At 50.1% G+C, this 23,939-nt stretch overlaps 1 protein-coding gene and 1 non-coding gene across 2 annotated transcripts in view; both read left to right on the top strand.

Annotated features, from left to right (window-relative positions):
- Itga11 (integrin subunit alpha 11) overlaps positions 1 to 23,939 on the top strand; it is a 116,097-nt gene that overhangs the window by 48,491 nt on the left and 43,667 nt on the right. Inside the window, exons 3-7 of the mRNA XM_027925963.3 lie at positions 4,762 to 4,862; positions 9,522 to 9,613; positions 12,238 to 12,352; positions 14,918 to 15,045; positions 16,314 to 16,462. Of these exons, the coding sequence (XP_027781764.3) occupies positions 4,762 to 4,862; positions 9,522 to 9,613; positions 12,238 to 12,352; positions 14,918 to 15,045; positions 16,314 to 16,462 (585 nt within the window). The remainder of the gene's footprint in view (positions 1 to 4,761; positions 4,863 to 9,521; positions 9,614 to 12,237; positions 12,353 to 14,917; positions 15,046 to 16,313; positions 16,463 to 23,939) is intronic.
- On the top strand, positions 17,569 to 17,674 carry LOC114085128 (U6 spliceosomal RNA). Its single transcript, XR_003581415.2, has one exon. It is a non-coding gene; the product is annotated as a U6 spliceosomal RNA (small nuclear RNA).

The following is a 23,939-nucleotide window of genomic DNA, read 5'->3' as shown; positions in this document are numbered from 1 at the left end:
GTCTGCTGGGGAAAGACCGGGCTCACACCTGCCTCACCAGACACGACCGACGAAGGGCCTGGCAGGGCCTGGAGCTCCAGCCCCACCTCGGCTCTCCACCCTGCACGGCTGGAGGAAGCACCCCTTGAGAGTTAGGACACCAAGCAGCCTCACAGCTGTACCAGCCCCGAGGTCTGGGACCCAGCACTTCCTCGCTCTGGGCCCTGGATGCCCTCTGGGCCCTCGTTCAAGGTTGGCCCAAGGAAATTTCCCCAGCTCTCAGTCTCCCGGCCAGTTACCGGGTAACTAGAAACATCTGGAGCGCAGGGTACCCTGTCCAAGTGGCTGTTGTAAGTGGGATGCTCACAGAACAAAGGGGTTTCTGTTCCCCTGAGGCTGGGCGGTGGGCAGGGGACAGTTTTACACATTCAGTTCAACAGAGAGAAATCCCGTACTTGGTGTCGGTGATCCCGCTGGGTGAACCTAGGGTGGGGTGGGGTGGGGGATGAGCAGCCTGGTAATACCTGGGATTTCTAAAGATACTTCTAGCTACGTAGGTTTTCTTTTCCCTTGTCCACTCAAAAGTTAGGATTTTTTAGTTATAATACATGCAAACCCAATCCAAACCCTTACGCAGTTAATGATGATTGCTGCCCTTATATCTTTGACATTGAGCAGCAGTGTGAACTTCCAGTGTACTCTCATCCAAGGGGTTACGATCTCAGCAGGTCTCCAGTTCCTTCTCCTCCCACACTCAGTGTCAGCTCACACCCCTCATCCTCACAGGGTGGCTGCCATCAGTCCAGGCCTTGCATCTACCCACCACAGCACCCAGAGAAAAAGACCAGCGTGGCCCCTGTGTCCTAAGCACAAGTCCTGAGCTTCACTCTGACCGGGATTACTGGAGTCACATGCCCTCAATGCTAGCATCACTCTAGCTGGCAGATAAAACTGGTCCAACCTGAGCTAGGTGCACATTGACATTGTCATATACATTTACACATAGCATGGGAGTGCATGTCACCTCTTTTTTATGACAGAAGATTGTAATTTTAAAAGTTGACGGTCAAACATGCCTGGAAGGATGGCGCTCAGGATAGGAAGAATTCACCTGAGCCGCACAGGCTCGGGGCTCCTTCTCTCAGCCTGTGTCCTGCTGGGAGCCACAGAGCCCAGCTCCTGGCGGGGCCATGTGCAGCCTCCTCAGGTGGCCCCCTCCTCCGTGAGCCTCCTCCCTCGGTGAGGCCCTGCTGCAGAGCCGAGGCTGAAATGCCACTGCCAGTTCCCCATCAGCCGACACCGCCTCCCTGCGCCTTCACAGGAAGCACACAGAGCCCGCAGGCATGACTCACGCACAGAGCCCATGGACAGGGCCCCATGCCCACCGCAACCTGCAGGGTTCGCTGCGTTGCCTGGTGCCCATGCCAGAAGAGATTGGGTGTCCAGCCGCCAAGAGGCACCACAGGCCCTGGGGCTGCGGTGGCTGCATGAGGCTGAGCCACAGGGGGTAGCAGGGGCTGCCAGACCCCAGGAACCATTTGGCTGGTCTTGGCGGTGACGTGGACATTTTCCCTGCGCTGCAGCAGTTATCCCCTCAAAGTGAGACTGAATCATACCCTCAAACCTCAAGCCCCACAGACACACGTAATGCCCACACCCCTGAATGGGGAGGAGGGCTGACCCCGGCCTCCCTTCGCAACAAAGGAACATTTGGGGCAATGCAGGAAGCTGTCTCACAGGAGCTCCAGTCCCAGCCTGGCCACAAATGATCCGAGGGACCTCTGTCAGCTCTTTCTTGGGGCTTCAGTTTCTACATCTATATTGTGGGTAGAGTAAGCCCTGCCCTGCTCCCCCAGAAAGTGCCAAGGAGCCCCAGAGAAATGAGTCTGGGAGAATGGAGATGGGACTTGGGAGCAGCCTTTGTTCTTTGAGAAGGACAAAGCCCTGTCCTGTTACAAACTTGGGGTCACAGTGACTTGGTGGATATGCTGCCAGATCGTCCCATCTTGGCCACTGCCAGGACACGTTTCCTCCAGGAAGCCACCAGTCTTATGTGTAACTTTCCCAGACGTGGCCCTGCTAGCCCCATGCCTCCTAACACCGTGGCTTTCCATAGTCTTCCTGGGAGGACGGCGGGACTGGAATCGCTCACCCAACTTCAGAGCCAGGAAAACCAAGGTCAAAAAATTCAGTGATTTCTCAAGACCACTCAGCAAACTAGGGACAGGGCTGGGAGGAAGACTCCGCTCCTGGACTCCTAGCCCAAGGACCTCACCCTCTATGGGGCCCCTCCAAGCAGGCCACAGGGGCCTCAGAGGTCCACTTTACAGAGAAGAGCTGTGGGGATCCTGCCCTCGCCAGGCTGGTCCAGAAGACAGCAGTGGCTTTTCTGATTTAGAACATGAAACGCCAAGGCTCCCAGAGACACCCTGAGGTGCTCCTTGAAGACATCTGTTCAGAAAGCACCACCAGCCAGCAGAGTCTTCAGGAGAAGACACCCCTCAGGAGGACTCAGCCACCTGTCAGGGGGACCTTAAAGATGGAAGTAGCTGGAGAAGCTAGCGAGGAGCCCTTGCTTGACTGCTTTTTTGTAAAGTGGTACTGGGGGTTGAACCCAGGGTGCTCTAACACTGAGCCACAACACCATCCATTTTATTTTTTGAAACAGGGACTGGCTAAATTGCCCAGGCTGCCCTGGAACTTGCAATCCTCCTGCCTTGGTCTACTGGGATTATAGCGTGGGCCAACACGCTGGCTCAAGCTTCTTTACTGGCGGATCTCTCTCTCTCTCTCTCTCTCTCTCTCTCTCTCTCTCTCTCTCTCCCTCCCTCCCTCCCTCCCTCCCTCTCCATCTCTCCATCTCTCCATCTCTCCATCTCTCCCTCTCCCCCCTCCCTCCCCTCCTCTCCCCCCTCCTCTTTCTCTCTCCCTCCCCACCCCCACACCTCTCTGGAAAGAATGAAGCAGCCTTGACCACACAATCACTCCCAGAAATAAGAAGCCAAAAATCATGTCGTCTAGACAAACAGATTTTATAGGTCCAATTAATTCCTGCCAGTCAAAAATAGGCATGTTTAATAAGGGGCTATATTTAGACTCTGTCATTATCTGGCTGCCCAGGGGAGAAACCTCAGTTCTTATTTCACAGACACTTAATTTCAAACAGAGTTCTGTCGATCTCCCCTTGGGACCAGGCTTCCTTTCCTCACGCCCTGAGCTGGGCTGGGGTGGGGGCACAAGGCGTCTGACCACGAGAAGCTACTTACGTCCTGTGCTCCTGAGCCTGTGGGCATCTCCTCTCAACCATCCTAAGCCAGAAAACAGCTGAGGGACTTTTCTTTGGGCCACGTGATGGGTAGCAGGCAACTACCAAGAGAATACTGTTTACAGGACTCCGGAATGACTCCCTGGTCCCTCTGTCCCCAACTCCACCTATCTCTTCTTCACCCCCTGGAACTAGGAGCCTCCCAGGGCCATCGTGAGTGTGGCAGCCATCCCATCACAGCACTGCTGTCTCTGGGAAAGAGTACCCTCTCCAGTTACTATTGACCATTAAGGCCTGAACAGAGAGCCGGCCGGCACCTGTGTCCTGGAGGGCTCTGGGTGTGCCAGATGACCCTCATGAGCTGGAGGCTTCACTTCAGGTCAGACTAGGACTCCTGTGGCCTTCCTGACGGTGCTGCCTTCTGGGGCCTGGAGATGATAGTGGAGGGGGCTGTCCAAGGTGGACATCTCCCTGACCTCAAAGGTGAGCCCACAGCCCAAGGTCATAGGCTTCTCCTCCCAGGCCCTGCCTATAGGGCTCAGCCAGGCCAGGAAAAAGTGACTAATCACTATTCCCTAGAAATATGTACAAAGATCATTTGTTTCCTGTGGCTGCTGCAATAAATGTGCACAAGTGAAATGGTTGAGAACAACAGAAATGTCTTCTCTCACAGACCTGGAGGTCAAAACCGAAGCAGTGGCCCCTCTGCCCGCCTCCTGAGGCCCCCAGGGAGAATCCTTCCTCAGTTCTTCAGTTTCTGGGGGCTCCAGGCACCCCTTGGCATGTGGCAGCAGTCCAGCTATGTCCCTCCATCTTCACTTGGCCTTCTCATGTACTTCTATTCTGTGTCCCTCATAAAGACACCTGTCATTGGATTTAGGGGCCACCTGGATAATCCAGGGTGACCTCAACTCTAGGTCCTTAACTTTGTTCCATCTACAAACCCCTTTCCTCCCCACAAGTTCACAAGGGGAAGGCCCAAGCAGAAGCCCCAATTAGCAGGCCACCCTGGCCACCCCTTCACCTTCCAGCTGCCTTGTCCACCTGAGCAAAGATACAGTGACCACTGAGCAATGTGCCCAATCTCTCTCAGCTCAGCTGACAGATTCCCTGGTGAGATGAACAAGGACTCTGCTGATAGTGACAGATGGGCAAGACTCTGGCTCCAAAAGCATCATTCCTCTGCAGCACGACCACCTCGACCCACCTCTCCACTTGACAAACTCCTAGTCACCTATGAACACCCGGCCCCACCAGCACCCACTCCTTAGGCAGGGACTTGCCCCTCTTGTTTGTCGCAGGGCCTGTGTGGCCTTCCTCTCTGCATCTCCAGACCTCAGCACCAGACCCCAGGGGAGCTGGATTGCGGTCCAGGCCTGAGGGTTGGCCCATGGCTGCTGCTCCAGGCCTCCTCCCCGCCCTGCCCCGGCCTTTCCTCCTCGCTGCCCGCCAGGTCCCATCCTCCCCCAGGAAGAAGTGCCTCCCCAGCACCTCTGCTTTCTCCCCTTCCTCTGCAGGCTGGTGGTGGGCGCCCCTTTGGAAACCAATGGCCAGCAGAAGACAGGAGATGTGTACAAGTGTCCAGTGATCCAGGGGAACTGCACCAAGCTCAACCTGGGTAAGTGTGGCCGCTGCTGTCTTCTCAAAGAGGCCGCCTCGTCCAGTGTGAAGCAAGCTCTGAGGCATGTCCATGCTCACGGTCCCCTGGCTCCTCTCAGCTGTCCCGTGAGTGGCCCTGGCTGTTCTCACTGCCCTGATATTACAGAGGAGGAAGCCAAAGCCTGGGGAGGAAGCAAGTCCCCTCAGTCACGTGGCTTATCAGGGCCAGATGGGCTTCGAAGCCAGGCCTCTGGCGTCCGCGGCTGCGGCTCTTTGAGTTTTCTCTCCCAGCAGGAGAAAACCATTTCCTGTCTTCTTTCTGATTTTGAAATACTAACAGCAGTAGCTGACACTCAAGGATCTTAGATAATGTGCACCATGTGCGGGCACTTTTAAGGTATTATGGTTCACTTAACCCCCTCAACACCCATCTGAGATGGAACTATTGGACAGAAGACAGAGCGATAGCACTTGAAGTGAGGGCACCTGTCCCACGTTGTCCAGTGAGTGCGCAGCAGGGCCTGGACTCCAGTCCACCATCTTTGGCTGTGCTGACCATTGAACCGCACTGCCTTTCTGAACAAAGGCTTTTCCTACTAAAGTGCTCTCAGGTCTATTCTGGAGCAGGAGGACGGGAGATGCCGGGAGCAGCCACAGTCTCCAGAGCCCTCAAAATCCACTGGGGTGCACACGTGTGTATCCACTAAAGCACTTCCATTTTTCCTAAAGGTCAGACCAGGCAGGCCATGGCTCTGCCCTCAGAAGGGACCCGTCTCCTGTGGGCTGAGAAGCTGCAGCTCTCGGCCTCCCCCCGGAGGACTGGCCTTCCCCAGAGCCAGGATGCTGGACCTCCCCATCCTCCTCTTCCAGGAGGTGCCTCTGCCCTAGAGCATCCCATGGTGTCCCTGGGGGTGGAGGACAGGAGGGCAGCAGGGCCTGCAGGAGGACCTGCCGGGGACTGGAGAGTTAGCAGATGAACAAGAGGAAAAGCCCAAGAGTCAATCAGATCCCGGGCGGCCAGCTGCCTGTCATATGGTGCTGGAGGCCCCTGCTGTCCACATCTGGGTCAGCACCATGGGTGGGAAGTTCAGAACCCAGCTCTGCAGTGAGTCAGCAGAGGAGGGGAGGGAGCCTGGCTGGTGACCTCCGGTCTGGTCATCTGAAGGGACCCAGGTGGGCTTTCCCCTTCCAGCTGTCCAAGCTGTTTGCTATGAGGCCGGGGAGCTCACAGCCTCTCTCTGAGCCTCGATTTGCTTGTATGTAAAGTGGAAAGTGGGAAGGGTGAATTCAACAACCCTAGGATCTGTTCCAGGTCTACTCTGCCCCTCAACCTTTTTTTTTTTTTAGAGCTGGGGATTAAACTCAGGACTTTAATTACGCTAGTCAAGCGCTCCACCACTGAGCTCCAGCCCCGGCCCCTCTGCCCCTCTGCCCCTCTACCTTAGGTATTAATAGGTACCAAGCGCTATGCTTGTTAGTTATTGGGATGCAGCAGGGAATGAGAAGCCAAGGGCCCTACTGGGAGGGGACAATGCATGAATAGACAAATTACAAAGCAGGATAATTTCAGATGGAATAAGTGCTGTACAATAAGCCAGAAAGTGGTCAGGCAGGGAAGGCCTTTCTCAACAGGTAATATTTGAGCAAAGGCCTGACAGTGAGAAGGAGTAAGATGGCGGTGAAGTATTCCAGACAGAGGGAGAGCAAGTACAAAGGCCCTGAGGTCGGAGTGAGTTTGCTCCATTGGAGAATGTAAGGAAAGGCCACGTATGTAGTTGGCGCAGAGGGAGCAAAGGAGGGGGTGGGAGAGGTGGACGCTATACTCAGGACTCAGGCCACTGAGAGAAGTTCCTGGGTCGGGCGGGGTATGGGCACAGAACTAATCATTTTGTTCTGCCTATTGCTCTGTCTTCCAATGTGAACCCCATTTCCCTCCAGAAGGAGAAAGAGACATAAAACCCTGGAAAACATTTCTGAGCTGGGGCACAAGCCCAGGAGGTAGTGAGGAGCAAAGTAAGTCAGGACGGAGGAAAACTGTCTTCATTTGAAGGATGGTTCTCTCTCTCCCACTGAGAAAAAAAAAAAAATGCAGGGCAGGAAGACCATCTGCCAGTTTATCCCACCGTGGAAAACCAAGGCTGGGCGCCTGAACCCTGGGTTTCCCGGCCTCTCCAGGCACTGGGCTGTCCTGAGTCAGGAGTTCTTCTGTCCCCAGGGAAAGCTCAGTGGCTGTCAGTCACTCACACGTCAGTGTGATCGAGCCTCTCCCTTGGCAGCCCTCCCTCCGCACCTGGATGAAGTCAGGGTCTTCAGTGAGGGACAGGGTGGAGGAGGTGACGTGATGCTGGAAGGCAGACCCCATGAAGGCAGGGGCTTCTGCCGGGGGACCTTCCCCAGACCTGCAGAAGAGGGCACCCGTCTCTCCATTTGTAGAAGCAGGAGGAAGCAGCGCTGGGACCTGAGTCCCCTTCCTCCAGCACAGGGGTCTTTCCCCCGAGCCCTCTGCCCCTGGAAGTGCCACCTCAGCGTGGACTTCAGTCCCAGGGCAGAGGAAGGAGAGAAGACAGCAGGGAGGGGACGATGCCCCTCCAGAAACCGAGGGCAGACTCCTCCTCGCTGGCTGGGCCGGAGTTTCCCAGGTTAGATCTTGGAGCCTCCTCTGCGGTCCCCACTGCCACTGTGAGGCCGTTAGGTGGGGAATAAACTGAGGGCATGACACCCTGTGGCTGGGCTCAAGTCCCCACTCTATTTACCAGGGAGTGACCCTGCGGAAGCCCCCGACACTTTCCGTACTTTGACTTCCTTACCTGTAAGATGGCCAGGGTGCCACCGGGACCCCCCAGGACAAGAGGAGGTCCCAGGCAGGCAGGTGTGTGCAGAGCTCAGGGGGGACCAGGCCCCTCAGACCCCCAGGGCTGCTCCTGTCACTTCCTCTCTGGCCTGTTTGCACAGACAAAAAAGAAGACAATCCCAGTCGCTCAGCACAGCCAAGGGGGCTGGATTTGATTTCCTAAGAGCCTCGCTGAAAACCGAGGGAAACCCAAGGAAAGAAATAACAAACTTGCTGCCCCCACCCTCTGGCCACAGGGCAGTCACGTGTCTGCTCCACCCCCAGGGCCTGCCCTGCCAGTCCTTGCTGACCTGTGCCCCTGGGCGCCAGGCCACCTCTTTATACCTCCAGTCACCCACAAAGCAGAACACAAACTATTCTGAGTGGAGGGTCCCAAAGCCCCCGTGCAGGGAAGACACGAGGTCTCTCCTGGCAGCAGGTCAGGACTGACACGCTCCAGCCCCTCCCTCTCTCTTCCTGTCAGTACACACACACACACACACACACACACACACCCCACTTCTGGGGGATTCAAGCTCATGTTTCTTCCCTTCAGTGGCTTGATAGAATGATCCAGAAAACCCTAACTGGTGTAATTGTTTGTGGTTCTAATCTACAACAGCCAACCCTCTGCCTACACCTGGCAGGATGATAGCCCTGCCCCTGAGTATCCCACTTGGCAGTCAAATACAGACTGCAAGACCTAGAAAGTATAATGCCAGATTTGTGGGACCCCAATAGACCTCCAGGAGCCAAATCCGATGCAATCACACAAGAGTCTTTATTGCAAGCTCGAGCCTGGACTTAACAACCGTTCCCAACGCAGCGGTCCCAGGGAGTGAGTCCCAGTCCTTTGTTCAGTCAGATTTTATAGGTTTTGGGGGGATACTCTATGCGTCACAACATCACACAGCAAATCATTCCATACCGCGGGAAAATCAAACAACAACTCTTAACATTGATTAGCACATTCACTGGCGGGAACAAGTTGGATAAGGGTGATTGGCTAGTATAAGAGGGGGATTCCTTTGAACTGATTGGCTTAAGCCACGAGGGGAGTACTGCTGAACTACATGGTTTCCCAACATGTTATCAACCACCATAAACTACTGGGGGGTCATCTGGCATCCCAGGTATTTCCCTGTCTCATGCTGATTGGTGGCTGCTAGGGGGTTGCTATGGGTCCCCACCTAGCCTGACTGAGTCAGGGACACCTGGAGCGGAAGATCTCTCCTGTTATTTGTAGATAAACAGCTCAGCAGGGTGGGTATGTGCCTAGGAGTGCCCTGTGGGTCTTTCCAAGGACAAGAGTCACACCGCCTTCCTTAGGACAGGCCTTGAGGTAGAAGCTGCTGTTATTTATTATCAAAAATGGAGTCACATCAGTTTCTCAAAAGCTCCAGAAGTCTCCTGTCCAGTTGTCCTTGTGAGAGAGAATCTCTCCATCACCCTCTGTCACTTTGGCAGATGAGCAGAGAAGGGAGCCTGAAAGAGCAGGACCAGGGTTGGCAAGTGTCGGTGGAAGGGACGCTGCCCAGAGGACGCGTCCTCAGTGGGCACCATGGTGTGTTTGGGGTGGGCACAGGGGGACATTGGGGCCCAGTCAGATGACTGGTAGAGGAGAAGGCCTGGACTGGAGGAAGGCTCTGCCGTGGGTTTACTGTGTGATCTTCAACTATTGCTTGGCCTCTTTGAGACTCAGTTTGCACATCTCCCAGGGACCTGTGAGGAAGGAATGAGATTGTGTCTGGGGAGCAAGGGGACCCAGGCACCTCAGGGACCAGCAGCAGCTCTGGGGGGAGGGTGGGCAGGAGGGGGCTGCAGGCTAAGCATCTACCCCGTCCCCAGGAAGGGTCACCCTGTCCAACGTGTCTGAGCGGAAAGACAACATGCGCCTCGGCCTGAGCCTCGCCACCAACCCCAAGGACAACAGCTTCCTGGTAAGAGCCACCTGCCCCATTGTGCTGCCCAGCCCTTCCTGCCCACCCAGACCTGCTGCATGGAGTGGGAGAGGTCGGGGACTGGAAGTCCTCACACCCCATCGGCACCTCAGACTCGCTCACCCCACCCAACTCCACCCTCAGTCGCACCACCCCAGGCCCAGCAGGAGGAAGCCCCTCCACAGGCTTCTGCCTTTCCGGGTGTCTGAGGGGACACCCAAACACCCAGGGAGGTGTCAGTTTGGAGGGGACAGTTCACGCAGAAAAAAGGATTGAGTCCTTTGTGTGCATACCCAGGGTAGAGGAGCAGCCAGAAAAGGGACAAGGATAAATACAGCCAACGGCTGACAGGGACCATCCATTCCTTGGGAAGCCAGTTTCCTGGGGCAGAGACCAAATCCCACATGCAATGAAAGAAACAAGACATGTCACTCCACCTAAGACTGTAGGGAAACCAGAAATGAAGAGACACAGATGCACTGCCACCCAGGGAAGGGATATGGAATGGCAGGCCATCTGGACATCTGGGATTGAATGTGGCAGGCTGGGAGAGGTTCCTGTTTTGTTTTTACAAACAGGTCCTAGCAAAGAAGAAAGAAAAGAAGGTGTCTGGGCTGCAGTGGCAAAAACACTCATTTGTTTAGACAACTTTTTGAGCACCTAGTGTGTACTGAGCCCGGTGAGGCCCCTGGGGACTCCAGCAGTGCCCAGAGCTCCTGCTCCTGGCTCTGGTTGGAAGAGAAGCAAATAAGTAACACATGTGATCTGGGGACAGGAAGACATCAGTGGGCCATCTTGGGGGTCTGTCCCCTACCCCAGGAGCACACGCCAGCACTGACTACAGTCTGGGAACTCAGTGGCATAACTGATGGGTAGCACCTGCTCCCTGTCATAATGGGTGATGCTTGGTGCTCCAAACAGGATCCTTCTGGGCCTGATAGTTCCTACATGAGGAGATTTCAGGAAAAAATTACCCCAGAAAGTTCAACACAAGTTACCACCCACTTTTAAATGGGGGGGGGGCTTGTGTCACTCTCTGTTTTTGTCCATCAGTCCATTTCTGCTGGCAGATGAGACCTCTGGGGTGTGCAGCACCAGGCATCAGGATGCTTCAATATATGTCCATGGCAGGTCCTCCATTATCCCCAACCACAGGCAAAGCAGGGCCCCAGCCCCGTCCACACACACATCCTTTAGGGTCTTTGTCTCCACTCCCTTTTCTGCCTGTAGCTCCTTGTCACACTCTCACTAATTTGATTTCACTTACTTCACAAGGTGGGATGAGGTCTAAGAGGACTCCTCTTGGAGCTTGGAGCTCCCTGGGAGCAGCTTTTAGCCTAACATGGTAGCCCAATCCTGTAACCCCAGCAACTCAGGAGGCTGAGGCAGGAGAATTGCAAGCTCCAGGCCAACCTGGGTAATGAGACCCCATCTCAAAATGAAAAGGACTGGGGGTGTAGCTCAGTGGAAGAGCATCTTTGGGTTTAATCCCCAGAACCATAAAGAGAAATTAAAATAAATAGATGCCTGATTCTTTGTTAACTCGTTCACTCATCCATTCCTTGATTCACTCATCAGTCCAACCCCTGCCAATCATCCACCCCTCTACTCATGTATCCACCCAATGATTCATCTACACATCTGTCTACGCCTCAGTCCAGTTACTCACCCTTCCATTCTTCCATCCATCATCCACCCATCCACCATCTATATTATACCCATTCATTCACCGTCCATTGGTCATCTACCCAGCTATTCATCCATCGTCTTTCTATCTACCCATCCATCCTCCCATTCTTTATTCCCTCCTTTATTCCAAAATAATTGACAGCAGTTTCAACAAAAGACACAGATAAATCATAACCTTTAAATGTAGGTTAAAAAGAAAACTAATTAAAGAAATGGTTTGGGAGAACAATTCCTCCCCTAAACCGAAGGAAATTACTGCACAAAACTTAGCCTGGGGTGTCCTGAGAGCAGGACAAAAATGGAGGCATGGAGATGAGTTTCCATTTTTAACAACCCTACCTCTGAGAGAGACTCATCACTTCAGTCCTCCAATGAGGGTGTGACATCAATGCTTTTGATTGCAAATTTTACAGAAATAGCAAAGACCTTTTTTTTTTTTTCTTTTTCCATCTTTCCCTAGTAAGAGCATGGCGTGTTGTTGGGACCCAGTCCTGGAAAATTGCCCAGTAAGGACCATCAGGTGGCCTCTGCAGATAAAGGATCTTGCCTAGTGACCCTTGAAGGGTCCACTCCCATGACTGTAAAGTGTCCCTAGATTTTCCCTAGATCCTATGTGGTGGGAGGGGTGGGCAAGTTGGAGGAAGAAGAGTCATACCCTAAATAACAAAATGGAGAACGAGGTCTTGAAATCACAACAAAGGAGGACTCCAAGACTGGTAGCTCCCCATTACCCCTGACACAAAGGGAGCTGGTGCACACTGCAGCAAGAGAAAGCGTGGTGAGACTTAACAAAGACCCTCTCATCCCTGCGGACAACAACACTCTGAGAAAAGATGTCTGTCCAGGGTCATGGAGGTTGGGGCTAGACCATGGGTCGTTGGGCCGGGCCCTCTCTGTCTCACCCACTGACCAGGGGCCTACACTGTACTTCTCAGGCCTGCAGCCCCCTCTGGTCTCATGAGTGTGGAAGCTCCTACTACACCACAGGGATGTGCTCGCGAGTCAACTCCAATTTCAGGTTCTCCAAGACCGTGGCCCCAGCTCTTCAAAGTAAGTGGCTTCAGATCTACAGATGGGCTGAGCTGGGAACAGTCTTGGAAGGCTTGGGCCTCTGGTCACTGTTATCCTGGCTACAGAGCAGCATTTGGTTGGATTCTAGTTCCGCCCTGCCCCAGCCCTTGGGATGACCTAGGATCAGGTCACTTGGTTGGGCCTCTGTGGGATCATGTTCCTGGTGCGCCCCCGCCTACAGTATGATGGTGGGAGCAAAAGAACTAAGGTTGTGAAGACAGCCCTGGCACCAAGGGTGCCTCACTGCGAAGACCCTTTGCATGAGAGGGGTTGCCAGGCCGCCACGTGCCACAGACCGTCCCCAGGTGCCATTCACTTAGACTGCAATGCATATAGCGCTCCTGGTGTTGAGTAACACCCAGCAGGAGGAGAGCCATGGGGTAGAGAAAGGTCCTTGGCATAATCATGCTGGATCTGTTCTCCCAGGCTTCTGGGAGTTCAGCACAGCCTGCCCAGGGCTTAGTGGAAAACAAACCTTCCCTCATTCCCCAGCCACCAAGAAATCTGGGGAATTGGTGCTCAGACCTCACCCCAGAAAGCCCAGACGCCTTGGCTCTGAGCCCTACTGTTTCTTCTGTGCTAAACACCCTCACCCAAGCAGCTGCTGCCCGTTTTATGGAGGGTGAGGGGATTAGCACCTCGGGCTTGCAGGCAGCCTCCCTCCAAACAATGGGGCCAGTCAGGGGTGGAAAGATGGGGGGGGGAGGGAGGAGGAGGAGGGTCAGTCTAACAGGGGCTGGCGAGTAGTCCTCTTAGGGCAATGAGGAGGACACTAAAGGGCAGGAAAGGCAGTGCCAGAGCACAGGAAGAGGCCCACATCAGGCACACGGGTTTCCACTGGGAACATCATGTCCCTAGAGCCACTGTTCTCTGCAAATGGAAATTTGACCATTCCAGCCTCCCTAAACCTCCTCTAGCAGAGGCCTCATGGCCCAGCCAGCCAGCAGTGTCCTGACAGCTGATCAGATACAGACGCCAGGCCATCTGTGTAGACTGCAACCCAGTAGGTGTAGGATAGGCCCTGGTATGCGTGGAGAGAGGAGGGCGGGGGAACTCCCCAAGAGAGTGTTCAGCCAAGTCGTTCAGGAACCGCAGACCAAAAGCCGCATTCTTCCCAAGGTGTCTTTTTTAAAAAAATTGAAATTGTAAGAAAGAAATCAGTGATAAAAATTGTGTTCTAATAATAAAGATAGTTTAAAAATAAAAGAAACCTAATCCCTCCCAGGAGATCATAAACTCCTCCAAATCAAGTCATTTGGTCTAGTCTCCCTCCATGGCTGCCAACGCCGGGCAGAGTTCTGGCATATCAGGTGCTCAGTCCAAAAGTGTTGAGCTAAAACAAACTGGAAAAAGACAACTCTATCTGGCTTAGTCAGGCCAGAAGTGTCAGGTCACTGCCAGCCGTACACAGCAAGCCAGTGGCAAGGTGTTTGAGCCTCCCAGTCACCCAACATTTCCCAAGTGCTCCATCAAACACAAAGCCCCAACAAGCACCTGGGCTGAAAGCCACCACCTTCCTCTACCCGGGAACACGGAGTTCCACGGGACACTTTCACTATGCAAGGATGCGGGGAATGTCTAACACAGGACAGGCTCCCAGCATGGTTAAGGAAGACCTTCTAACAGTGTGAAAGGTCCACCGTGAAATAAGCAGATGCCCAGATACATCATGTATGCTATCTTCCAAAGTAACCCTGACCATCAGCAAACAGTGCTTAAATTTTAAGTCTTTTTTTGAATATTTGTTACAGTGCCCACGTCTGATTCATTTTTTTTTGTTGTTAATTTTTATTATCCCCTTTAACTTGGTATTAATATGAAAAAATATAAAGCAAGATTTATGTTCAGAGGTAGAGTAAAGGCCAAGAGCTTGACCAGATGAGGTCACTGCCACATTAACTCAGTGATTTACTTTTAAAAAATAAATAAAAATAGAATCAACTAAGATTTCTTGAGCTTTGTGCCCAACCCTTTAGAAGAATCTTGCTAGTTCCTCGTGGCAACTGCTATTTATTTTTATGCCTCTTTCAGTGCAGAGAAAACTGATGCTGAGAGGTTACATGACTATCCACAGGTCACACAGCTAGTGAGTGGTGAGGCCAGGAGTCAAAATCACCTGGTGTCAGAATCCAGATTCTTAGCTCCTCCCTAAACGTGAAATCCTCTCATTCGGGCTGCCAGTGGTAAAAGCCAGAGGCCTGTTATAGTGAAGCAAATGACAAGAGGCCCTCATATGGACAGAGCCACCTGCCTTGGAAGCTTTGACCAATTGGCACTGGTCAGTTCCTAATCAAGAGCAGAGACGGTCAGGCTTCTTTTTTGTTTTGATCAAACAGCCCACAGAGTGGTAGAACAGAGCCAGGAAACCCCAGACTCGTCATTCATGTTCCCCAAACGTGCTGAGCCCAAGGTGCTCCTCAGTCCAGGGAATGACACACAGGTAGCAGTCAATTCTTCTGTCATCCTCTGAACAATCATCCGGAAAATCAGAGAGGTGCAGACACTGGTTCCTTGGCTAGCCATGACCCTGTCCTCACTTCCCAGGGTGCCAGACCTACATGGACATCGTCATTGTCCTGGATGGCTCCAACAGCATCTACCCCTGGGTGGAGGTCCAGCACTTTCTCATTAATATCCTGAAGAAGTTTTACATTGGTCCAGGGCAGATCCAGGTGAGTCTCTGGGGCTCTTTCCTCCTCTCAACAGGATCTCCCCGCTGAGCCCACTGACCCAGCTGCCCAGGGGTGTCAAAGAGCATCTTCACATGCCCTAAGGAAGTGCACAGGAAACCTTGGCCAGCCAGCACTGGGTCCCTGCAGCCTAGGATGCCAATCCCTAGTGAGCACATCAAGGGACAGTTTGGGGAGGCCACACTCATCGGCAAAATACTGACTTCTGGGTAGTCCCCACCTACAAAGACGTTCTGAGCAGGAGGGTTGGAGGGCTGAGCAGGCCCCAGAACCCTGCAGAGCAAGGGCAGGAACATTAGGATTGGTTTTGGAGAGAAGACCAGAAGGAGGTAATAGCCATCACGTCTGGCTCAAGATAGGGTATTCATTCCTATTATTTTGACTAAATGAGGATCAATGGATAAAAGTTTCAAGATGGTAGATGGCAAGTCACTCTAAAAAATTATTTTTTACAAGTAGAGCTGTTGAAGAGGAAGTGGAATTTCTCATGGAGTCAGGGTTCCCCGCCACTGAGAAAATAGCTCTTAGGGCATCCGAGAGAACGTCCAGCATTTGAAGGGGACTTGTGCCAAGTAAACTCAGTGGGCCATCCAACGGCAACGTTTATCATTTAATCCCTACTATAGGTCATTAAGGGTTTGTTTTTTTTTTTTTATTTCTGAGCTACTAATGTTGCCTATATTTTATTATCCTTGGGGATGCAAGAGCCTCTTCCCTTCCATTTTTTTTTTAATATTTATTTTTTAGTTATAGTTGGACACAATACCTTTATTTAATTTATTTATTTTTATGTGGTGCTGAGGATCTAACCCAGGGCCTTGCACATGCTAGGCAAGCGCTCTACCACTGAGCCACAATCCCAGCCCTTCCTTCCAGTTTTAAAGAATCTTGATTTTAGAGTTTGGAAACAACACCAAGGCCCTCCACCCACACTGCTCCTGCTAACTTAGACATCCATGCTGTGCCGACTGTTTTCTTCCTAAGAAGACGTGTGATCAGTCAGTCAGGCCTCTCCTTAGATCACAAGATGCCCTTACTCTGTTTGTGGCCCCAACTCGTCCCACTGAACCATCTGTTCATTCCTGGAATAATGCAAAAGCTGCTTTCCCTGGGCTGCGGTGACATCTTGGGGAGGGTGATCTCTCACTCCCGAATCATGACAAGGGAAGATCATTCCTGGGGACTCTTGCCACCAGAGGTCTAATTTTCAGGGGCCAAGACGTTCCTTCACGCTCCCCTCTGCCATGCAGGTTGGAGTCGTGCAGTATGGAGAAGATGTGGTCCATGAGTTTCACCTCAATGACTACAGGTCTGTGAAGGATGTAGTGGAAGCTGCCAGCCACATTGAGCAGAGAGGAGGAACAGAGACGCGGACGGCATTTGGCATTGAATTTGCTCGGTAAGAAAAATCTGTTTTTTTAGATCTCAGATACTGTCCCGGGTATCTATTGCTGCGTAACAAACCACTGCAACGTTTGCTCCCTTGAAGCAATGATTATTAATTTCCCCAAAGTTCTGGGGAACTTTGACCCAGCTGGTCAGTTCTCTCTGGGTTCCCTCACATGGTTGAGTGTCGTCTAGTGTCCACTGAGACTGTTATCATCTGAGGTTTGACTGGGCTGGATGTCTAGGATGCAGTACACAGGGAGATGGCAGTTGTTGCTGGCCTCTGGCTGGGAGGTCAGTGGGAGCTGGTGATCTAAACACCCACACATGGCCACGTGGCTTGATTTTCTCATGTCATGGCATCTGGATTCTGAGAGAAGTGTCCCAAGAGCAAGCTTCCTCAGAAACCCAGACTGCTGACGACCTCACCTTGAAGTTCCAAAAATGACTTCTGCCACATGCTGTTGGTGGAGCAAGTTCCCAAGGCCAGCCCAGATTCAAGGGGAAGAAATATGATTCTACCTCTTGATGGAGGAATGGCAAGGTCATGTTGAGGAAGGGCGTTTGGGATGGGGGTATCATTGCCACCAACTTTGCAGAGCGTGTTCTACCAAAGACACTCTGTAAAAGGATACAGGTTCCATGAAGGCAAAATCTAGTTCCTTAAAATCCCACCAGAACTCATTCATCCACATGAATGCTGCCTGTAGACATGTCCACACAGAGGACCACAGGCTTATGCCAGGAAGACATTGCTCAAAACATGCGCTTACCCAGTGAAATTAGCCAGTTTTAAAAGCAATCCCACAAGCTCTCTCGAGCCATGGCTTAGACACTTAAGATGACTACGTCTAAGCCACTTAGATTTGAAATGTCTAAATTTTACGCCTACGAATGTGAGTTCTGCTACATTTGTTAAGACCACAGTCCCGACATATAGTCCCACCTCATTTAGGCTTAGTTGATGTGTTTCATAGAATTTCACAACACAAGAGCTACCTAGGCATCTCATGATTTTATGTGGTCAAAAGATTAAGATTTTTCCAACTTCATAACTTCTTACGATTCAGTCACTGCTCAACCATTGCATTTCTGTGTGCTGATAAAACTCGTTCTCAAGTGCTCACTTTGGCAGCACATATCCTAAAATCGGAACGATACAGAGAAGATTAGCATGGCCCCTGTGCAAGATGACATGCTAATTCGTGAAGCGTTCCATATTTCTGTTTATGCCAGAGATGAAGCCAAGTTCTACTTGGGCAAAAGATGTTCTTATGTGTACAAAGTAAAAAAACAACACAGTGACTCCTGGTGACAAACCAAACAAAACCAGGGTGATCTGGGGAAAGGAAACAGTGGCATGGTTCGGGCCAAATTCCCAAGCAACCTTCCTGCTAAGGCCATTGGACACAGAATCCATATGATGCTGTGCCCCTCAAGGATTTAAACTAATGGAAAATAAATAAAGATGGATTTGTGCTCTTGTAAAAAAGAAGAGGAGGAGGAGGAGGAGGAGGAGGAGGAGAGAAAAGAAAACTCGTTATAAAGCTCACTTTTTCTTCTCCATGGAAAGATGATGGCTCTTACCCATCTTTACGAGGAATGGGCCATTTTGCTGTTTTGCCGTCACTGGGGTGGGACCAGAGATGCCCAACAGGCCCTGGTGAAAGGGCTGGGCAGCAAAGGGAACCAGTGACCACCGGCTATCACTTTCCCAGTATGGCACTGACTGACTCACACAAGAATGAAGCCACTGTTTGGTCATTCCCCTTCTGCAGCCCACCAACCTTGGGTCAATGACATGCATGTGACTCACCAGGTAGTTCGAAGCATTAGTAACTCGGGATTTGCAACTCCTGGGTTGTAATTTCACCTCCATTGAATTTTGAAATTCTGATCTTCCAGTCTGACAAGTTCAGGTCCCAAATTATAGCTGGGGCCTTTTAAGATGAAAGGTTTTTTCCCCTCACTTGGTTATTCATAATGAGGGTTTTTTTCTTTTTTTCCCCCATGTACCTACTAAAGGACAAAGACTCCAGCCATGAACTTGAGGGGCAGCTCCCAGCCCAACATAGGAGCTCTAACCAGTGTCAACCCTGATCCTATCTCAGAATGCAGAGAGACTGTCTCTCAGGGAGGCCCGTGAGGAAAGGTTTACTGAGAGGTGGCCTTGGGGTGCACACCTGAATCCACTGAGGGAGCTGGCAAGAGATAGCCAGGAGGGGGCATTCTAGGGTGAGGGAGCAGCCCACAGGCTCAGCATTGCACCTGGCACCCCTCAGGTCAGACAGCAGCTCAGAGAGGTCATGGTCCAGGTCACACAGGTCTGGTGGGACTTCATCAGGACCTGGTCTTTTCCTGAGAGAGACAGGAACCAGAGCAGATTCTAAGCAGACTAGAAACATGATATGAGCTAAATTCTGTGGGTCACTCTGGTTTTTAGTTGGGTGGGTCCTGTTGTGACTATAAAGTTCTTACTGCTCTCAAGGAATTTGTAATCTCATTTACAAAGGAACAGATCCAAGTCCCTTTACCCAACACAAAATCACAACTTAAAAATCTGATGATTCATGCTGATATTCATACTATTACAGATTCACAGAGATATTCACACTATTCTGCTATATGGAAATATGATCCTGAAGTTTTCCTTGGCTCTCAATGTAATAAAAACTGCTATGCTCCTGCCATAATTTTCTGCATGAAGTTTTTATTCCTTCATGGAGGTCACAGAAGCATCTAGAATTTCCTTTGAGGGAAGAGCAGAGTTCTCCCTTCACTAGGTTGGGCTTCAGGCCAAAATCTGCTCTCGTCATGTGGAGTGGGCCTCTATTGCCTTTGGGTCCACAACTCATACTAAAATTAAACGGGATTTTTTAAGGCAACATGTCCAGAATATCAGAGAGCTACAAAGAGAACAGCAGATGGTTTTCCCTCTTCACTGGCTGCTGCAGTCTGGCTGGGCACAATTCACGAGCCACTTGTCAAGCAGAAACGAACTTTATTTTTAGAACACACATGCAGCACCACACGAGCTCTTCAGGAATTCCCTTAGAGCCCAACTGCCACCACCGGCTTCCGGAGAGCCTCTCAACCCCCACTCCTCCTGCTCTTGAGGCCGATTGGCTGGGTCGTGTGGGCGGAGCCAAAAGGGTCCCCCAATGAGCAGCTCCGTGGTCTGAAAGGGCAGGGAAACAGCCCAATGAGCATCACGGCAGAGGAGCCAATCAGTTGGAAGTTTGCTAGGGCCGCGGTGAGCCAATCAGCTGGAAGTTTGCTGGGGCCGCAGTGAGCAAATCAGCTGGAAGTTTGCTGGGGCCGCAGTGAGCAAATCAGCTGGAAGTTTGCTGGGGCTGCTTCAGCTGTGACTCTAACATCTCCCCCTCTCTGTTTAATTAAACAACAAGCATGTGGCTTAGGGACCGTGCCTGCCTTAGGTTGTCCAATAGTACATATGGTCCTTACCCGTCATCAGATGGGCTGACCTCAAGGCGTCAGCCTCCTGTCTTAGGTTGGTACCATTGAAATTGGATCTTACCCGTCATTGACTACCGGCCCAGCATACAGCCACACCTGTGGATAGGCCTTTGTACTAGTGGGGGGGTGAAGTTCTTTGCCTCACCTCTGTTGGCCCCCAAATTTTAGCTGAACGACCATCACAAGCAGAAGGGAGGAGGATACACTGGCTCCTTTTGGAAAAATTGTACCACCGATGACACCATCAGCAAAAATACCCCGGCACTACCACAAGTCACTGCACCAACAGATAGTTCACAATGCATACAAGTGATACATAGTCGAGGCAAGTTCTGCAAGCAGTTCAATGATAGCTATTGCAGAAGCTGTAGTTTGGTTTTATCTTTGTCTTCACCAGCACTGGGATGAAGATAGGAATTCTGGCAATAATGGCTAAAGAAAAAATTATGTAACATTCCAGCAGGCACTAAAAGAAAACAATTTTCTGAACAATTTACATTATCCTGAACAGAATTATTAAATATAATGAAAAGGAAAGGTGAAAGTAAACAAACAGATCTGTTAACCTCCTTTTTTGTTCACATATTAAAACAATCCTCAACAGCTGTTTACCCAATTTAAATTAAACCATTTAAATCACGTGAATAAGAAAAAAAAATATTTGGATCCATTTTTTCATGAGCGCTCGTCATATATGATATATGGACATATGCACATACAAACATACAACACAAAACACAAGTGTGCACACATAATATAATACATACAACACATAACATAATAGTAAAGGCCTTGTAACTTTTTACAGGTGAAATCTCCATTGCAATGTTTAAAAACTCCATAGTCAAAAAATAGAACTGATCAGCAAAACATTAACCTAGGTCTGTATGAGCTCAAAAAACAAAATAGAACTTCATGATGTGGGAAAGGGCAATAATAAAATAGATATCGAAAAAAAAAAAAAACATCCTGGTTTCATTAGCCTCCAGGTGTGGGAGAACCACTGTTGCAGATGTAAGGATAGCCAAACTGGAGTTCTGGATATCAGCTGTTATGGATTTGAGCCAAATCATCTTCTTTTTGGTCTGTAGAAATCGCTTTAGTTAATCTCTCTGGAATCCAAATCGGCTGCTGTTCTCCCTATGGAAACACACAAACAGACCTCCGACTCCAGACAATCACTGGGTTAGGACCTTAGTTAATCTCTCTGGAATCCAAATCAGCTGCTGTTCTCCCTGTGGAAACACACAAACAGAACCCCGACTCCAGAGACAATCACTGGGTCAGGACCTTTCCATTGTCCTATTAGAATATCCTTTCAAAGTACCTTGGGCTTATGTACATTTTTTGGACACATATGCCTTTCCGCAGCACTAAGCCCTGATGAATCCAAATTTTAAAAGTTTAGAGTAAAAAGGGTTATTTTAAGTTTATGTTTGGGGGATATATACCCCTTCCCAATTCCCTCTTTTTGATTTAATAAGTACATTTTAATAGTTTGATGAGCTCTTTCAACTATGCCTTGTCCCTGTGGATTGTATGGGATTCCTGTTATATGAGTAATGCCAAATGATGAGCAAAATTATTTAAAGAGGTAGAAGTATAGCCAGGACCATTATCTGTTTTTAACTGTTTTGGAACACCTACAGTGGCAACATTTTGTAAGCAATGAGCTATAATATCTTTAGTTTTTTTCCTCCGGTATGAAGGGAGCCCATCAAAAATCCAGAAGAAGTATCAACTGTAACATGCAAATATTTTAATTTTCCAAATTCTGGCAAGTGTGTGACGTCCATCTGCCAAATATGGTTAGGTATCAGTCCTCTAGGATTGACTCCAAGATTAACTTGTGGTAAAACGGTCATACAATTTTGACATTGTTTTATTATTTGTCTAGCTGTTCCTTAGTTATTTTAAATCGCTTTTGTAAAGTATTAGCATTGACATGGAACTTTTTATGAAAATTTGTAGCTTCTTCTAGTGTAGAGAAAATATGTATGCTTCACTGTTTTGAAATCTAAAACATGGTGAATTCACTGCCCTCCTGCCTGTTCAAATACAGGGCATGCTAATCTTTGAGGTCCTGTCTCAGGATCCAATCTATCAACTTTGGGGGTTGGGGGCCTCCCAGCATATGGAGGTGGAGCTGTTGGTTGGACACTTACGCCCTCTGGTGATAGAAAGGTGTTAGTAACAGCCTCCTGTTGTAACTTCTCCCCTGATGGCTTTTCCTCCTTTAAATTTTCTTCCTCTGTCTGACTAGCTCGAGAGACCTTCTCTTTTACTTGATCTAACATGTCTTCTACCATAGTCTGAACTGAAGGCTTTGGACTAGGCAAACAAAATCGTATCATCATCCACAATAGCATTGTGCCAACTGGCAGAGTTCCTGGGTTTTTCTTTTCCCTCTCCCTTAAATCTTCACCATGATGGTCCCATTGTGATATATTCAACAACTCCTCCTTAAAAAGCCATGGGCTACATTTTTGTATTGTATCAACATATGCCCTGACTGTTCTTGGTTTTATTGGGGTGCCTCCTTCCTCTAACAATTTACTTAACACTCTTTCGGTTTGTTTTTTACTAATTTCTGATCCCATATTTCTACTATAAAGATAACACAACCCAACAAGATAACACCAAACAAAACTGAAACAGAATGAAACAAAAATGGAACAAAAATTTATTATATCAGCCTTTCTATCCTCCTGAAATGTCCATCCGTCCTTTCTCCCTATCTGTTCCTCAGACGCAAATAGTTTTTCCTCAAATGTGAGCGGTTTTTCTTCCCGTCTCACCCATCTCCAGGGACAGGCAACTTAAAACAAAACGAAAGAAGAATCTTAAAATGGCTACCCATCCTCTCGCCCTGCCCTCAGGGGCGAGCAGTTTACCTTATCACTTACCCTCAGTCCTTACCCGTGCGGGCCACCAAATGCCGCAGTCTGGCTGGGCACAATTCACGAGCCACTTGTCAAGCAGAAACAAACTTTATTTTTAGAACACACACGCCGCACCACACAAGCTCTTCAGGAGTTCCCTTAGAGCCCAACTGCCACCACCGGCTTCCCAAAAGCCCCTCAACCTCCCCCACTCCTCCCACTCTTGAGGCCGATTGGCTGGGTTGCATGGGCGGAGCCAAAAGAGTCCCCCAATGAGCAGCTCCATGGTCTGAAAGGGCAGGGAAACAGCCCAATGAGCATCACCACAGAGGAGCCAACCAGCTGGAAGTTTGCTGGGGCCGCTTCAGCTGTGGCTCTCAACATCTGGCAGCTTGAAGAAGTTCTGAGACAACTTAGTCCAAGTTTTGTAAATTCCTCAACATCAAAATCACATGCAAAAGCTCATCATGTAACAAGCTTGTCACATAACAAGTTACCTCTGATAACCCAAAGGCTACTGGTCTTCAGCCTGTCCTTACAGAGCTTAAACCTGAGGGCTGTCCTTCCTGCCTGGAAGTGGGTCAGACTCATGGGAATCACTGCCAAGTCCACAAGTGACATGAATTTTTATATCTTAAGTGGAAAATTCTACCTGCTGGGCCAGACCCTTGGCAAGACCATAGGTGTACTCAGCACACTATGGTCTAAAGGAGGGTTGATTACAGAGGCACAAGAGCCAGTTTTTCATGTTTAGTAGACCAATTGCCAACTGTCAGAGCCCCTTTGCCATATTGGGCATGACTGGGCTAGCCCTGCTGTCCCCAGGCTGGAGGGCCCAACAGGTAAGCCAAGCTCATGCTCCAAGCACTGAAAATTAAAAAGTAAGAGAACTATTTTCCATTACATTTTTTAAATTTTTTTGTTTTAATTAGTTATACATGACAGTAGAATACACTTTGATACATCTATCAATGGAGTATAACTTCCCATTCTTCTGATTGTACGTGATGTAGAATCCCACCGGTCTTATATGTGTACATAGGGTAATAATGAATGTCTGATTCATTCTACTATCCTTCCTGCCCCCAGAGCCCCTCCCTTCCCTTCACTCCCCTCTACCTAATCTAAAGT

This window comes from Marmota flaviventris, chromosome 2 (genome assembly GCF_047511675.1).
Source record: "Marmota flaviventris isolate mMarFla1 chromosome 2, mMarFla1.hap1, whole genome shotgun sequence".
In the NCBI taxonomy this organism is placed as follows: Eukaryota; Metazoa; Chordata; class Mammalia; order Rodentia; family Sciuridae; genus Marmota; species Marmota flaviventris.
This window is presented reverse-complemented; position numbering and strand designations above follow the sequence as displayed.